At 37.3% G+C, this 18,230-nt stretch overlaps 1 protein-coding gene across 3 annotated transcripts in view; it reads left to right on the plus strand.

Moving 5' to 3' along the window:
* LOC124291418 (PTB domain-containing engulfment adapter protein 1-like) overlaps window positions 1-18,230 on the plus strand; it is an 85,725-nt gene that overhangs the window by 23,818 nt on the left and 43,677 nt on the right. The window contains exon 1 of one of the 3 annotated variants that reach the window (XM_046728423.1): window positions 11,352-11,485. The exons of the other annotated variants lie outside the window; for them this stretch is intronic. Within the exon in view, the coding sequence (XP_046584379.1) occupies window positions 11,469-11,485 (17 nt within the window). The 5' untranslated portion in view covers window positions 11,352-11,468. Of the gene's footprint in view, window positions 1-11,351; window positions 11,486-18,230 lie in introns of those variants that run through there. 3 annotated transcript variants of the gene reach the window in all.

Raw genomic sequence — 18,230 nt, forward strand, 5'->3', positions numbered from 1 at the left:
AACTTTCACTGTCTGTGAAGGTTGCAAATGAATCTCAACAGATCACCTAAATAAGTTGCATTTTAAATAAATTGCAATTGTGAATAGATAAAAAATTAATTTTGCTTCAAGCAGTGGTTTCTTGCTTTGCATTTGAGCATCCTTAAAAGAAGAAAAAAGTTTGGCAGGGAAACATAAATACAAATGCATAAACTCACATTTGTATAATTTTGTCTGTTTTTAATTTTTAAGAGGTAGGCAGGTTAAAAAGATATTGTGAGCATTTTTGTTTTATATTCAATAGACATCCATAAAAAGTGATGGGGCATTTAAGTCATCTGGTTTCACGTTTTGAGATACTGAAGACAGAATAAAAGGGTAACAGTATCTGCAGTTAAAAGAATTTTCTGAAAACTCATTTTGATTCCCCCCCAATTTTTTCATGTTGAAAGTGGGGTGCTTCCTTAAACTGTAACCTAATGGATTTTGAGCTGGTGATACAAGTGTTGCAAAAAGGTTCTTTGTTACTGAGTACTGTCCGCATTCAAATGTGCTTTTATATGTAATTGATCATGTGTTTTAGTGAAGCTTTGTTATGCCAACAGCTGTTGTTGCTGTTATGTTGTCTTCAGATACTGTCGATGTTGCTGATTATTGTAGGTGAAATGAAATGGGGTTTAATGTGGTGTTCATAATTATTGAACGCAGAAAGCGATGTGCGTGCATCAGTGTACATGCTTGTTAGTGTAACAGGGCTAATACCAGTTGGAAAAGTCTTGCTCACACTAGGATACCATGCTGCAATATAACATGAATGTTCCACTTTATGCACACTTTCCTGCCTTCGTCCTTGTCCTTGTTTTATCAATGTAATTTACTTTTAATCATTATAAAATGATTTAGTCACGATATGGCTGAAATATTGTCGATATGACTTAAAGGTCACATGCAACGTAAAACACAACTTTGCAGATTCTGATACCTTTTGGTATGGACTTACCGAAACAAATCAACAAAAATGCAAATTCAACTTATAAAGTTGAAAAATAACGCGATAAAAAAACCCGCGCGAAATCGGAGTTCAAACGATTCACTAATTTTCCCCAAGCGCTTGGGGGAAAAGTGGTTTCAACAGCTGGGCTGTGCTCATAGCACATGCGCAGGCACAGTGAAATCTAAGGTTCGCGCAGCTTGGAAGTGGGTTGTCCCGTGCATACTCGGTGAAGGCTTTGGTGTGAGCTATTTTTCTAATGTTTTCTTGATATTTCACAGGCGCGAGCTTTTTATATGTTATGACAGTAGATTACCGATTTAACTGTTTATATAATTTCTTCTTACCGAGTCACTTTCTCAGTTCGATACTTAAAAGCAATGTCATTATTTAGCGTTGACAGAATTTCTAACTGTGATATAGATATGTCGTTGTCACAGACAAAACTCAATGTCTGTTTTATTGACACCTATGTGTCTGCCTGCCTGTCTGCTAATGACCATATTCAATACACAACTTCATCACTGACCACATGCTATTTGAACTTAACACCTATCAGGCTATACACCATAAACAAAACGCATTGATTTATGGCCCGAGTTCGGCCTCTGTCACATTATGTAATTACACAGACAGGCAGGTGTGATACTTGTACACATGACATGTTATGGTGTCTGTTGATTGCAAAATGTTATACACAAAAAATGAGCATGTATTTACAAAACCCAACATCTCTATATATACACACACAATGAGCCGTGAGGGCATCTGCAAATGAACCAGCCGTTACACTTGAGTGCACACCCACCCGCTCTGACTGGGTTCGGTATCCCGCCTGCTTCGTTTCTAGGGAAGTAAACCCAAGTACAAAATATTACACTTTTGATTTGCGTTTGTACGCTCATAATTTTGTTTACATGTTTTTTCATAATCAGCAATGTATATAATGTGTCATGAATAAGTGATAATTGTGTTTTAATTATGTTTGATTTTTGGGTTGCATGTGACCTTTAAAATCTCAACTCACTCACTCACCCTTGTTTTATCCCCTCCATGTTGAGAGCAAGGTAAGGTAACAAGAAGTACCACCACTGCACTGAACCCTGACTTTCCGAGTTCGAGTCCCTTGACAGACCGACCCATGAAGATCCGGGAAGAGTCTTCAGCAACCCATGCTTGCCACAAAAGGTGACTATGTTTTGTTGTAAGAGGCGACCTATGGGATCGGGTGGTCAGCCTTGCTGACTTGGTTGACACATGTCATCGTATCCCAATTGCGCAGATCGATGCTCATGCTGTTGATCACTGGATTGTCTGGTCCAGACTTGATTATTTACAGACCACCGCCATATAGCTGGAATATTGCTGAGTGCGGCGTAAAACTAAACTCACTCACCCTTGACAGACACTCTTGTCCACTGGTCAACATTAATGTAACAAACCTGCCTCAGTAGCTGAGGAATTGTAAAAATCATAAAAATGGGAAACTGTGTTATATATTTTTTACTGGTATCAATGGGACTTAATCATGCATGACCAATTTTTACCTGAATCTTCATGGATGCAATATATTTAAGGGTGAGGTAAGATAATTTTGTTGTGTACCAGTCCCTTGGGTGACGTGGGTTAATGTTCTTGCTAAGTTAGTTATGTTCTAGTCACACTTCAGTCTTAGGGTAACTATATCAACATGGAAGGTTCATGAACCGTTATCTTACCTCACACATAAATGTCATTTTCTGATTGGCTGAGCCAATCACTGTGTACCACGCTTAGAAGCGAGTAACATTTTCTATGTTACCTGCTGGAAATGCTGAACTGTTGGAATTCTTTGATACTTCATGTTAGTAATGTTTGGGCTGTTGCCTAACTCTGGTACTCCTTATACCCGTGCTTCAAACAGTTCCAAATTTACATTGAGGTGTTCGGTTAGATAAATATATTGTTCGCTGGTCACTCGGGGGTCCATGGGTTGATGTACCCTCTATGTTTGTTACATTAACAAACATAGAGAGTACATCAACCCATGTCCCCTTAGTGACCAGTGAGCAACTTATATTGTCCACCTCAATTCCGATGGACAACTTGCAATTGTTATACAACAATGAAGACATGTGGATTGAATAGAAAGTACATACAACCCAGAATAATATTGTATGTTTTCATGGACTAAAAGAGGGATATGTTTTTCCTGCTTTGACCTGATGTGAGGTGGCTCACTCTATCAACCACTTGTTTTCGGCATTAATGGGTACAACAAGGACTGGTCGGCTCGGCGTCAGTATAATGTGTCTGAGTGGGGTATTCATGCTTCACTGCGGCATGGTACCTCAGTGAGCTAGCACTATAAAACCAGCTTAAGTCTGGGCTAGTACAAGCAGCCGCACATACACATACACACGGATGCACGTAGTCATATGAGCGAAATATTCTCCAGTGCGACGTTAAACCCAATTTCACCTCACCTCACTTGTTTTCCTGGTCAGGTGACAACTTTTGTTTTACTGGTAGCTGTGATAAAGAATCGTCTTATATGCTCTCTCACCCATCACAATGCAGAGCATGCCACATTAAGTCTTAAATGGTAAATATATGTCGTATGTCAAGAGGGTAGTATTACGAAGGATTAACTACAATGTAAGACATTACGATCAGTATTACCCTAGGTTTATGATGTAATACAGCTACTTGCTGCAGTCAATCAGTGCTTTATGATGACAGTCGGGTGACATCACAGGAGTTTAACATGGACTCAGAAGGTCAGTTGCCGTGTAGCATAATTTACATAATGTAAGTAAACTAATTTTATATAATAAAAGAATTGGGGGAGAGGGAGGGAGGTGTGTGTGTGTGGGGGGGGGACCAAGCAGTTAAAGCAATCACACGTCATGCTAAAGACCAGGGTTCCATTAAGACATGGGTACAGTGTTCGAAGCCCATGGAGATTAATTTCTTGACTTGGCCATAAGGTAAACATTCAATGGAACAATTTGTATAAAATCTCCAATAAACTAAACATGGCTTACCACAGGGAATGTATGAGTTATATTTCATGTGACATCGGCAGTATTACATTTTTGTTTATTTGTTTGTATTATAACAACACACTCAGTAAATTGTTAGCTATATGCCAGCGGTCTGTAAATAGACAATCTGGACAGTCCAGTGATCAACATCATGAGCATCAATCTATACAGCTGGGATACAACTGCATTTGTCAACCAAGTCAGTGATCCAAACTCTATGACAGACAAAGGTTGCTTGAGATCAATTCTACCCTGTATCTTCACGAGTTGGGCAGTTTTTCAGGCATATAGTTATGAGTGAGTGAGTTTAGTTTTATGCCGCTTTTAGCAATATTCCAGCAATATCATGGTAGGGGACACCAGAAATGGGCTTCACACATTGTACCCATGTGGGGAATCGAACCCGCGTCTTCTTGTATTAAGCTAACGCTAGTAACCATCTGACTACCCCACCACCCCTTATAGTTATGAGAACATGCCCAGTATCACAAGGGCAGTTCATGAAATATGCCATATATAGAGTGAGTGAGTGAGTTTATAGTTTCACGTCGCTTTTAGCAATATTCCAGCAATATCACAGTAGGGGACACCAGAAATGGGCTTCACACACTGTACCCATGATGGGGAATCGAACCCGGGTCTTTGGCATGACGAGCGAACACTTCAACCACTAGGCTACCCCACTGTCCCGCCATGTAAAGATATTCCATAAGCATTGTATAAGAGCAGGAATGTGTGTAATTCATGATTTCATGTCCCGTGACTGTCACAAGTAACCTAGGTATTGCACATCAGGCTGCGTCAATCAACGGACCATGTCTCCATGTTGAGGATGTAGCTCACGGCGGCTGACATGTTCCGGATGGCAGTTAGATTATATATGTTGTAACTGTAGGTTGTGCTATTGTCCTCTCCACATGAAATAACTTTCTGACCTACTTTGATGATTGATACTTGTCAAATAGGTAAAAAAATTCTTGAATTTAAGGTTTGAAAAGAACAACTATTTACTGTAACTGAAGATTTTGAAAGCTTTGTAAAAATGTAGTATGATTACACAGAAAGAGGAAATTTATTGATGTCAATGATATGAGGAACACAGTTTTGGAGTATATTCGTAGCTGATGAAGGCATAAGAATATATTCTAAAACATCGTGTTCTTCATATTACAAAATTTGTCATCAATAAAGTTCCCCTTTAAGCATATCACTTCAAAACGCCATTGAAAGACTTTTACACAGGAATAGACCCCTTCAGTCAATTCTAACTGAAACATTTCATTGTTTTATAGCAGTTCAATTAAAATAGTTTGGTTTGGGAGAAATCAATATGTCCTTGAAGATATTCACTAGTCTCAGTCTCTAATGGATTAGTGGCTGTATCTGTTGATGATTTTATTGTTTGTGTGATTTATGTTTAATTTTTACCAAGTTATATGAGGGTAGTGGGTTGCAATTATTCTGTGACTTAATGTTAGGCTACCATTAGACCTTTGTGCATGTGTGAGATGATATTGAGGGAGGAAGGGATGTTTACGTTAATTTTTTACCAAGTTATATGGGGGTAGTGGGTAGCCCAGTGGTTAAAGCATTCGTCCGTCATGCTGGAAGGTCCGGGTTTGATACACTACATGGGTACAATGTGTGAAGCCTATTTCTGGTGATATTGCTGGAATATTGCTAGTAGCTGCGTAAAACTAAACTCACTCACAACTGATGACGGATAAGATTGATTACACTTGGACCAACTGACCACTACAGTATCAATCACCAGCATACTTAACCACAGATAGGCTAGTAATTATCCTAGATTCCAGAGAACGGATTAAAAGAGGAATCCAACGCAAGTCTCGAATATTTTGGCTGGTCTAGATTGTCTTGCCTCTAACTATGCATTAATCTGGGCCCATTTTGATTTATTTTAAAAGTTATTTTTGAGGAAGAGACAATTATTCTGTGACTTAATGTCTAAGTCTACAGTTTGTGCATGTGTAAGATGATAAAGATGGAGGAAAGGAGGGAGAGAGACGTCTGTCTCACAGTCCCTGAACCACATTATTTCCCCTACTGCCTCGCCTCTCTCTGCAATGCTTAGCAAAGCTCTAAATGAAACAAGTCTAGATTCCCTCAGGTGCAACTTCCCACCTGACTGGGGCTCCTTTTCAATTTACATTGGTTTATTTGTTACTGTCAAAATTATGTATATTCAGAGACTAAGCGTTAGTCTAGGGAGAGAGATACATGCACAGTTTGATTAGGCTGAGCCTAGTTCATCACAGTGGAATTTATCCTCCGATCTACACTGTCAGCTCCACCCATGCATAATCTTGGCTTGCAGGTCTTACTGATAATCAAAATGTAATCAATAACACTAGGAAGCCAGATTAGGTCATCCGATTGGAAGCTATATTGAATATCCACCAGTCTTACTGTCAGCTCCACCCATAATGGGATTTGTCGCAGTTAACCCAAAATATACTCTTTGGCAGAGATATGTGTGTTTTTGTGTTATGAGAATGTTAATTTTAATATAAAAAACCCCTATATTTACGTATTCTAACATATTCAAAGTTAGAATTTTATATTTTAATTGTACATACATGCACTTACTTGATATTGATACTACTTATGAAAAGATCTATGAATAGTAGTACATGTTATTGATGTAAATAAAGTTATATTTTTAAGGAGAGGCTCCCATAAGAGAATTACAATCAGCCAATCGTAATCATTGTGGTTTGCCCAAAAAATATACTAAAACCAAAATTAGAAAATAATGGAAGGTATACTACTCACGAGAAGTTAAAGGACACCTGGGCCCCGTTTCACAAAGCTATCGTAGCGTTTCGACTGTCGTAAGTCTATGTTGAAGTATGGGAGTTACGATCACCTTAGCGCTACGATCACTTCGTGAAATGGGTCCCTGGTTCTTTTGTGATTCCATTGCTAATCTATCATAGCATGACTGATAATCCATAGTAATATGAAAGAATCAATCCTTAACAACTTTTGAGTAGTATAGACAGTTTGAGAAGATATTTTGATATGCCCATGGCATATAATGGGTCATAATATTGGTTTAAATTATCTGACCAAGGAGAGGCTAAGCTTGCTGCTGTAGCCTCAAGTATGCGATGTGCTGTCAGTGTGCAGCTGTGAGCAGCTGTGTGCTCATCAGAGATCTCTTGTCACTGGAGACCCGTGAAGGTCCCGGGTTAGAATTGGTCTTCAGTAACCCATGCATGTCATAAAAGGCGACTATGCTTGTCGTAAGAGGCAACTAACAAGATCGGGTGGTCAGGCTCGCTGACTTGGTTGACACATGTCATTGGTTCCCAATTGTGCAGATCGATGCTCATGCAGTTGATCACTGGATTGTCTGGTCCAGACCTGATTATTTACAGACCGCCGCCATATAGCTGGAATATTGCTGCGTGCGGCGTAAAACTAAACTCACTCACTCTTGTCACTGGTGGAGATTGTGAGAATTGTCTCTTGGTCTATGAGGTTTAAGTAGCCTAAATGTGATGTTTATCTTTGATTATAAGCTCAAGAATTCATGTTGTTTCTTCTGATGAATATCATGACAGATTTATTTGTGATGATTAGACATGACGATTCTAACAAGGACCTTCAGTCCACCCACTTTCTGTGTACCATATAGCCCCTGTATTTAAATGGCATTCTGAAGTGATTCACGTGATGAAGGAAAGCATTCACGTGATGAAGGAGTATGAACATAATCGGAAATGTCATGTTAGTCATATCAAAGGTTGACATACACATATTTCCCCTTCAAAGAGACCTACAATTGTAGAATGGCAATGATCAGTGGTAATTAATTCAGAAGCAACCATTTAATTTTTGGGTTAGTGTAAGATTGGATGTTTTCTAAAAGTATGATTAATGATTTGTTTTTCCTATGCCTTGCAAAATATGGAGAAAATGTCATTTTCTTGTATATAAGTTTCAAAAGAATGCTGTTCCTTTTATGGATTTATTAAAAAATATATTAATATACAGAGTGTCTTGCAAATGTATTCTTTGTAGGGCAGTAGAAAGGTTCTAATAGAGGAACTACAGTATGTCTGTTATATGTATAGTCTGTTTGCAGTGAAAACGTACCGATGAATTTCACTCTAAATAAAAAAGTAAATCGATTAAAGCGAGATTAAGATTGCGAATCCTCATAATTTTACCTTGCCAATTGAACATTCAAATCTCAGAATTTTATTCAACTTAGGATAAAAGTTGTTTAACAAACGATCATTTTAAATCGCTTTTATTGGTTTGTATTACAAGGAGGTATGCACATGAGATGAAACACCGAGAACAAGCAGGGCTGGTCTAAGTAAACGCTCATCACGTACTGCATGTGCCTTTGTTTCACTGTTCCATCTGAGCTATACTTTTTTTACTTGATTTACTTTTTTGTTTAAAGTGAAATTCATCGGTACGTTTTCATTGCAAACACACTATAAGTGATAATGACTGGGTGCTGCAAATGTATTCTTTGTATGAAGGTAGAAAGGGTCTAATAGAGGAACTGTGTTATGTATAATTATAATACCTGTCATGTTTACTAAATATATAGGTTTACATTAAAGCTGAAATGAATCCCAAGTGTGATAAAAACTCTTGAGATATGATACGTTATACAATATCCTTCATTAGGTGTCAGTTAGCACTGGGTCATAAATGTTTGACATTTCAGAAATAAATTATTAATGAACATGTTGCTTATATATTGTTATGATCATGTTCGACTGTTGTCTAAGCAGGAATCTGAGAAGTGAAAAAAGCCATTTTGTACAGCAAATTAACTCAGTGATTTCTTTGGATATGAAGATGTTTTGTCATATCATAAATGTTGGCACGAGTTTGCCAGCTGTCCAATGAATGGCAATAGATTGTTCAGATTCTGTGCCTCAGGACTAACAGGAATCTTAGAATGGTCTGGGTTTGATTTCCAGATTTGCCCTCATTGTGGTTCCAGGGTCTCTTTTCACGAAGCAATCTTTACTAAGGTTAACCTTAATTCCCCTTCTTTAACATTGCACTAAGGTTAGTGACTTAGGATCACCTTAGTGCTTGTGAAATGATGGCCACCATTCTGTACCATTCATATGGGTTTTAGTGAGTGAGTGAGTTTAGTTTAATGCCGCTTTTAGCAATATTCCAGCAAAATCACAGCGGGGGACACCAGAAATGGGCTACACACATTGTACCCAAGTGGGGAATCGAACCCGGTCTTCGGTGTGATGAGCGAATGCTTAACCCACTGGGCCCTCCGCCCTAACATGGGTTTGACCACAGCGGTAAATGTGGAAGACCTGCTGTGTGTCAACTTCCTGTCACGTTTAGCGGACATGACGTAACCGGAATACTGTTCAAAGCTGCATTGTTGAAATTCACTCCCTTATGAGACCCTTAAAGATCCGGGTCAGAATTGGTCATCAGAAGTCGGTGCTTGTTATGGGATTAGTGATCTGTCTTGATCTTCCTTTTTTCCACTGACAGATGCTCATAATATCAATCACTGGATTCTGTGTTGCAGACTGGATTATTTACAGGCTGCCCTCCTACTGTGTAAATAGCAGAGTGCAGAATTAAACAGCAACAAAAACATAATTCAAAAGCTCACTCAAATCAAAAATACATATGGTGTTATTTCTTGGATGTTTGTTTCATACCAGGTTACTGTATCAATTATTCACATTGTCCATAAGGGGCTGTGGGGTAACCTAGTGGTTAAAGCATTCACTTGTCATGCCAAAGACCTGGGTTTTGTTCCCACATGGATACAATGTGTGAAGCCCATTTCTGATGTCCTACACTGTGATATTGCTGGAATATTGCTAAAAGAGGTGTGAAACTAAACTCACTTACATTTCCCATTAAGCGAAAACATTGTCACGATAAATCACTCCACATTTACCTGTTCACCTTTATGAGGGGAGAATTACATGAAATTAAGACATTTAAACTTAACTGTCAACACCACTATAATAAAATGTTAGGTTGTCGTGATCCTTCAAGACAGTCACTGTGCAACTTGTCTACATATATATATCTTGGATTCACGAGCGGATAACCATGACAACAGCCCTTTACCCCAGGGGTAATACGTTCAGGTTGTACAAGTACAGACTCATCAATTACTGCCGACGAGACAGGACATCGCTGTGCTTTAATGTATTTGCCGGAAAACTGTTAAAAGATTACTTGGCTTTGAAATGCATTTTATATAGGTGTAATTCATTTAACTGTTTGTAAATTGGTTCCTTGTCTTACAATGTCTAAACCTCAATAGTCAAAATTGAGAAGTGGCCTTTACTAAATTTACTTAACAACTAAGGTCAAGAGAATTTTTATTATTTTTCTTTGGAATTTTACTCTTAAGAGGTTTATATTTTATATGACAGTTAATGTCAGTGTTTGAGATTAATTACAAACTGACTCTGCTCTGCCTTGTCAAAATGTGTTTGTTGAAATACTGACAAATTTTGAAAAGATTGCTTTAAATAGAAACATAAATATGTATTTTGTTTGTTTTTAATTTATAGCATGATTTTAGTGTATGTATGAGTCATAGAGCTATGTTGAAGTCAAAAAGGAAGTGTGTTAAACAAATAAAGAAGTTGATATCCACAAATACTTTGATTCATGTTCAGCACATCTAAATGCCCTTGAAAGAACTCAGTGTGTTTGCCTTGTATTGGACTGAAATAGTATAGCCTAAAAATACTATATATATAACAGCATCTAGATATAGGTGTTGGGACCAGACAAACCAGTGATTAATATTATGAACATTGTCCTATGCTATACATAGGACATACATATGGTATACACTTTTAATTAAATTCTTTCAGATTATGTTGACAAAAATCATCTCAACAATATTATTATTCCTTGTCAGCATGTTTTATGCAAATATATAGTATTTAAAACCAACCAATCGATCGTGGCGTCATTAAGATGTGTATTGTAAGAAATAAAATAGGTCGTCATGCAGACTTTCAAAATCAGCTGTTATTTAAGAATGTATCAGTAAGTGTTATATCTTGTCAGCATGTTTTACACAAATATATAATATTTAAAACCAACAAATCATGTCATCATTAAGATGCGTATCATAATAAAATAGGTCATCATGTAAACTTTCAAAGGCAGCTGTAATTTAAGAGTTTATCAGTAAGTAGATTCCGGGAATATGGTAATAGGCCACACAATAGCTTATTGAATAATACAACCATCCAAGGTTCATGACCCTTTGTTGTGCTGCTGACAGTGGAAGTGTTAATTAGTCATAGATACATCAACACGACCCTGTTCCTCCGCCACTTGACGAAATGTCTGGGTACATAGTTTATCCTTCCCATGGTGACTCTGCTCGCTGATTTCTGCTCCCGGCAATCTCGTTCAGATCATTCGGAATACTTTGGATAGTTAGTATATACGATTACAAGATGGCGAAGATATTCAGGTAATTAATGTGTTTCGTTTTGTGTAGATTTTTATAGTTTAGTTGTAAGACGGAAAATATAGCTTATTGTCGGTTACCCTTGACAGTTCGATATATACCGATGGTGCAGTGAAAACTTAGTTGAGGTAGTCTGAAATATGATGTGTGGAAGAAATTGTTACTGTTCTTGTCGTGAGTGAATATTTTGTTTGTTTAACTATTCGTTGTTTAACTATCATGATGAATTTGTATTGTTAAATGTTGCGACTGCCGGATTGGACATATTTTCCAAATTTTGACTGTCATTTTATTTTGGAAATGAAATGTTAATGATAATTATGAATATTAATTTGTGAACATGTAGGTTAAACATGTCTATCATCCTAACAACATAAGAAGGAACTTTATTCAAACAAACTGCTTAGAGTAAGGGGAGCTTTTTAAAAAGGGAAGTAACTCTTGCTACTCTTTAAAGTTCTGATCTTTTACCTAATGTCTTGTCGTGCAGAAGATTTGTTCACAGAGACATGTTTGTGGTGTGTCTGTGTTCTGAATAAATGTTTTGATAATGTTATATATGCAGTAAGAACATGACAAAGAAGAAGAAATATTGGGCCAGTGAAAAATTTATGAAAAGTATTAATCATATGTGAGTCATGTTTCAGATCTGTAACACTGACAGTTAGGTTTTTTATTTATAAACACACTATATTTTATGTTTGTAGATTTCATATTGACTGTCTATGTACGGACTTGACATACTTATAATGTAGACTGTGACATACATATAGTGTAGACTGAAAGTGACAACCATTGACTGTACTGTTTTGTGTAGGTAAATAGCCTATTATAAGCGTGACCTTTATCTCAAGCATACAGACTTACATACATCACTGGATGTATTATGAGGCTGGCTGTACAGTTTGTTAGATAAGAGTCCCTTAAGACATATTGTTGTTGTCGGGTCTCACATTGAACTGTGGCTTTTATAGTTCCTTGATAGGTGTTTGCGCATACTTGATGTATGAATTTGGGTTCACTTTTCAACATATTTATCTTTCTCATGTAATGAAAAGTTATGTTTGTTTTGTCAAGAAATTGAAACCGTCTCCTTAAATATGTGTTCAGGTTTTGTTAATATTCAAAGGGATGACTTCATGCTGCTTTATGAGACACAGTGCAATACTAATATTGAGATACATGATTTCTTGAAGAATGAGGACTATTTTTAAGGATATACAACTTCTTTATTCTGTATATGTCGAAACGTCACCTATACAGAATAAGGAAGTTGTATATCCATACAAATAGTCCTCATTCTTCATCTCCTCAACTTCTAGAATGCCAATCAAAGAAGACATAATTTCTTGTAAAATTTGGTAAATGTGATAAATTTTGTAATAACACTGTTCAGCAAAAGTTATTTCTTTCTTTTACCCCATTTTGATGTTATTTTTAGATATAATGGTTTTATCTGTAAAATTGTTTCATCAGGTTAAGGGTGATGTTATTTTAGGCAAATTTGATTCCTTTCCCTCCACAATCTGTATTGGAAGTTAAATGTTTGTTATCTTATAACAGCAATACATAACAAGGTTTGATTATGGACATCTTGTGATAAATAAAAACTGTCTGCGAAACATCTCTTGTGAAGTTGATTGATACAATTTGTGTATTTGAAGGATATATCTTCTTGTATTGAATAGACCAGTTTATGTTTTGTTTTTGTAGACATAGAAATGCATAAATGCAGGATGAAAAATGCAACATTTATTTAATATTTTCTATTGATTTAAGGTTATATTTTCCTGGTAAAGGTATGGAAATAATGACATATAGCCAAACAGTTTAGAATAATTATCTTAAATATTTAGAAAATGATTTTTCACCTCAGCAAATATGTTATCAAGTAGAAACATGTCTCAGAATTGGTCTAACCTTGCCCAGAGTTTACACGTTCTTTTAAAAAAGTTTATAACATAGGAATTTGTCAATGTCACGCAAAACCTTACACAATTAAACATCTTGTTATGTACAGTTGCCAGACCCTCTGAGTTTGTTCGGCCAAACAGTTTGATTCATTTTGTTTACACATTTCTTCACAAATTGTATTTGGGGTTGATTATGAAAAAGTACATAAACATTTGCCAGTTTTCTTTCTTTCTTTTCTAACGACACTGGTGAAAATAATATTTGTTGCTGAATTTTGTTTGAAGCTTGACAGTGTTGTAATGACTGACAAGGGATTGCCCTATTTTTAGTGAGTTCACATTGATGGAAATTTTTGGCTGAGCTGTGGATTTCTGCTGATTTTATTTCAAATTATCAATTCTGTGTATCGTCTAAATCCCCCTGTCATTAAAACCACAGTAACATTTCAGCTGAAATTTGATTTTCCTGTTGCCTTCCCTGAGTTCAGGATATTTCTTTTAAATTATTTCAACAGAAGTTATTATCAAATGGGCAAAGTGAATCAGTTAAAAAATAGATGAAAGGATGACAAAATATTATGAAAAATTTCCAATCTCAAACTCAATATTGCCACACATTTTGTTTGTGTTGTCTATCCAAATATTTACTAGTTCATTTTTATCAAACATATAGCCACAAGGATCGGTTGATGTTTAATGCATTTTATTTTTTTTCCTTCTTCTGTGGATCTAGACCTCAGTGTCTACTTCAAAGATTCCTTGGTCTGTTAGACTAACAACTAGTCTCTGAAATGAACATATTTTACAGATAAAAATGTTCATAGTAAAAAAAATAAAATGTAATGAAAAGGAGCCCTGAGACTTTCTTATTTTCATCAGCTGTGGAAATCTAGACTTGCCACATTTTCTAGACTTGTGTGGTCTTTCTTGGATATATTTGCTTCTGGGTCAGTATGACAGAGTATTGGTCTGTGAAATCACAGAAATCTTGATGAGGCTTTTATGGGTGGAGTTCAAGTTGGTGGTGCATCGTTCACCGTTGACAATACAATACAACAAAGTAGAGTGCTTCAAGAGGTCATTCATTGCTCCAGGCAGAGTGTGTGATTAATATTGTCCTGACATGAAAGGCCCCTGAATGTGCTCTGTGACATGACCTATATGTAAATAACATGATGCTGTCATAGAACACTATAGACTGATTGTGCTCGTCTGTCTCCCCCAACCTAAAGAAAATATTTAGAATGGAATGAAACTCGAGTGCATGAGCTCTTGCTCTTAAATTTAGAATTGTTCTGAGCTTGATTTGAATTTTACTTAAATTAAATTAAATTGTCAGAATTAGTCTTCAGCAACGCATGCTTGTTGTAAAAGGCGACTAACTGGATCGGGTGGTCAAGCTCGCTGACTTGGTTGACACATGTCATCATATCCTAATAGCGTAGATTGATGCTCATGATGTTGATCACTGGATTGTATGGTTCAGACTCGATTATTTACAGACAGCTGCGATAGAGCTGGAATATTGCTGGCATTATTAAACAACAAAGTGGATTTGAAATGAACAATTTTCTTCCCCTATTGTCTGTTACTTGTCATATGTTGCATGTGGATGAGCTAAACCCCTGGTTTCCTATGTAGGTAAATATAGAAAATAGGAAATAGGATTCCGTGTGCACTCATTGTCAAACACTGTAGCTGCAAATATCACAATACGTATCGCAATACAGGTAGCTCAATCGCAATGTATTGCAATACAATTTATTTGCCAGTAAACAGCCCTAGTAGATATAGAAGCGGTGGGGCAGCCAAGTGGTTATGTGTTTGCTCGTCATGCTAAAAACCCGGGTTCAATTCCCCACAAGGGTACAATGTGTGAAGCCTATTTCTGGTGTTCCCCCGCAGTGATATTGCTGGAATATTGCTAAAAGTGGCGTAAAATTAAACTCACTACGTCACCCAAGTAAATATAGTATGAATGCTGGTAAAATGGGCATCAAGTGATATTTGTGATATTTGGGACTAACTTTAACCACAGGGTTGAAAGTCTGACAGTCTGAGACAACTGAGTAAATTTCAGGAAGGACTTTTAGCATTTCCTTGCCTTTAGATGGAGGGAGGCTATGTGCAGATCATTTGTATTGACTCGTGAGAAAGGTTACTACAGCTTGTATTGCCCCTTCCAACTAGCCTTGGGTCCCACCAAACCCCTCCTTAATCTGATCTCACCTGAGGCACACCTGTGCACAACTGTGACAGAGAGGTGTGGGATCCTAATCACATATAGGTACGGCTGGCTAAAAAGATTGACAATTGAAAATATTGTCAATAGGAAAAATCATTATTTACTCGGGACGTTCATAATTTATGGCTAGGGGGGGCATGATGATTTTAAGGGGGTCACCCATTATGTTCTGGGGATGTAGGGGTCATCAATTTTGTATACATGTAATAGGGGGGTCAGTAATTTTGTACATAAAAATATTTTAAAATGATGCTTAAAAATTATAGGAAGGGGTGGTGTGATTGATTTTGTACATGATATGCAGGGGGTCACTTACTTTGTACATAAATTTTAGGGGTAGTACCTTGCATTTGAAAAGTCCGCACAGTCAAGCAGAATATGCTTGATGGTGAACACTTCATGGCAAGAGATACACGTAGGAGGTCCATCTCCATTTGTTTTCTGAGCTTATGAAGCAAGGCTAGGTTCTGAATCTCCCAGCTTACTAACTGAATCCTTTTTTATTTAAATGGAGCAATTCGTTCTATCAAAATTCTGTATTTTCGGTGACTAAGCGTTGGTCTACTTCTGGGTCAGCTCCACAGTGCTGTATCATATACAGTATACCTTGCATACACGATACGTATGCTATAATCTGCTTATATTACCTAGGCTATTGTTGTTGACAGTCAGTGTTGAATAAACACGGGGAGCTTATTTAGACCACCTTCTGTAACTTCCACATACAACACATATCCTGTAATTTTGGCTGTAATTTTCTTACAGAATTATTATTATCACTTGCGCAGGGCTCCAGGTAATTTTTCAACAATAGGAGTACTACTCCTTACTTTTTCAGTATAGGAGTACTGGAAAAACTTAAGGGTACATTTAGAAATTTAATGGAGTATCAGTAATCTTGCGTTGATTTTATAAATGCACCACAACATTGCTACTCTTGTGTAAACAGGTCAATAAACAATAAAACAATACTTTTTTCAGATAAATACATCTGTAAATGATTCTAAGACCGTACACCATTGCTGTGGTGCGTATCTGCTGCTTTTTCTAAATTGTTTCTTACCGTATCATTCATGTTTTTTATCCATACATACGCCGATATGGCCCTTATCTGGTTATCGGGATCCGTGCTTGCATATACAATGAACATACTGTAAATTGTACACAACGCCTATTTTCATATAACACCCATACTATACTTTCATAAAAAACACATTTTCTGTAACTTGTATACAACTGTGCTCTGATTTGATATAACACCGTTTCTATAGCTTGCATATACAACTCATATGCTACAAATGTACAAATGTGCTTCCATATAGTAGTGTCCTGTAACTTTCAAATAATATATCACACATGACTTGTAAATAACATCTGGGCCCACTTGCACAAAGCTATCTTATCCCAAAGGTGATCGCAACTCCCATACTTTAACATAGGCTTAGGATCATTGGAGCGCTAACATCACTTCGTGCAAGTGGATCCTGTTTAGTCACTTGCACATTACATGATGTGGGGCAGTGGGGCAGCCTAGTGGTTAAAGTCTTTGCTTGTCACGGTGAAGTCCCGGGTTTGAATCCCCATATGGGTGCAATGTGTGAAGCCAATTTCTGGTGTGCCCTGCCGTGATAATGCTGGAATATTGCTACAAGCGACGTAAAACCATACTCACATTACACAAGCACTGTACAACACGCAAGGGATATTTATGAAACTTTTGAAATTAGTCTGCACCCAATGACTAGTTTGTTGAGTGATGACATGTAAAATTCCAACAATGATATTGGCAATACTAGCTATGGCTCTGAACCAGCTCTGAATGCTTAAGGTTTGCTCCAATCTGGAACTGAATAAAGCTGACAGACTTGGCAACATGGTATCACTATATATTAGATATTATACATGAAATACTGAATTGATTGATACATATTTTTGTCTCATTTAAGCAGGACTAGCTATGAACTCTGAAGTCTAGTGAAATAAGGTTTATAGGAGCCTTCTAGACTAGTCTTAACATAGACTGGTTTTTAACGTTGCATGAATCCAAACACATCCCATTCGCTTTAAGTCAGCATCTCTCCAGACTCTTGCCTCAGTAATGAAGGACGGCCTTTATCTTATTTACCTGGCTATTACACACAATGAAATATAGCTGAAGAGCAAACATATGTGGTGTTTGATTGCTCTGTTTCGTTATTTGAACATCTGACTATTTGATGTGAAGTTCACTCGGGGGATTGCTTAGGATTGGTCTTCAGCTACCCTTGCTGGTTGAAAAGATGGCTTGACAGTTGGGAAGGTGAGTCTCAAAGACTTGGTTGAGTATGCGTCATCGTATCCTGACAGTGTGGATCTCTGCTGGCGTCATCGTAACCTGACAATGTGGATCTCTGCTGGCGTCATCGTATCCTGACAGTGTGGATCTCTGCTGGCGTCATCGTATCCTGACAGTGCGGATCTCTCCTGGCATCATCGTATCCTGACAATGTGGATCTCTGCTGGCGTCATCGTATCCTGACAATGTGGATCTCTGCTGGTGTCATCGTAACCTGAGAGTGTGGATCTCTGCTGGTGTCATCGTAACCTGACA

This window comes from Haliotis rubra, unplaced genomic scaffold (assembly GCF_003918875.1).
Source record: "Haliotis rubra isolate DU_JTF1 unplaced genomic scaffold, ASM391887v1 Scf113, whole genome shotgun sequence".
Classification (NCBI taxonomy): domain Eukaryota; kingdom Metazoa; phylum Mollusca; class Gastropoda; order Lepetellida; family Haliotidae; genus Haliotis; species Haliotis rubra.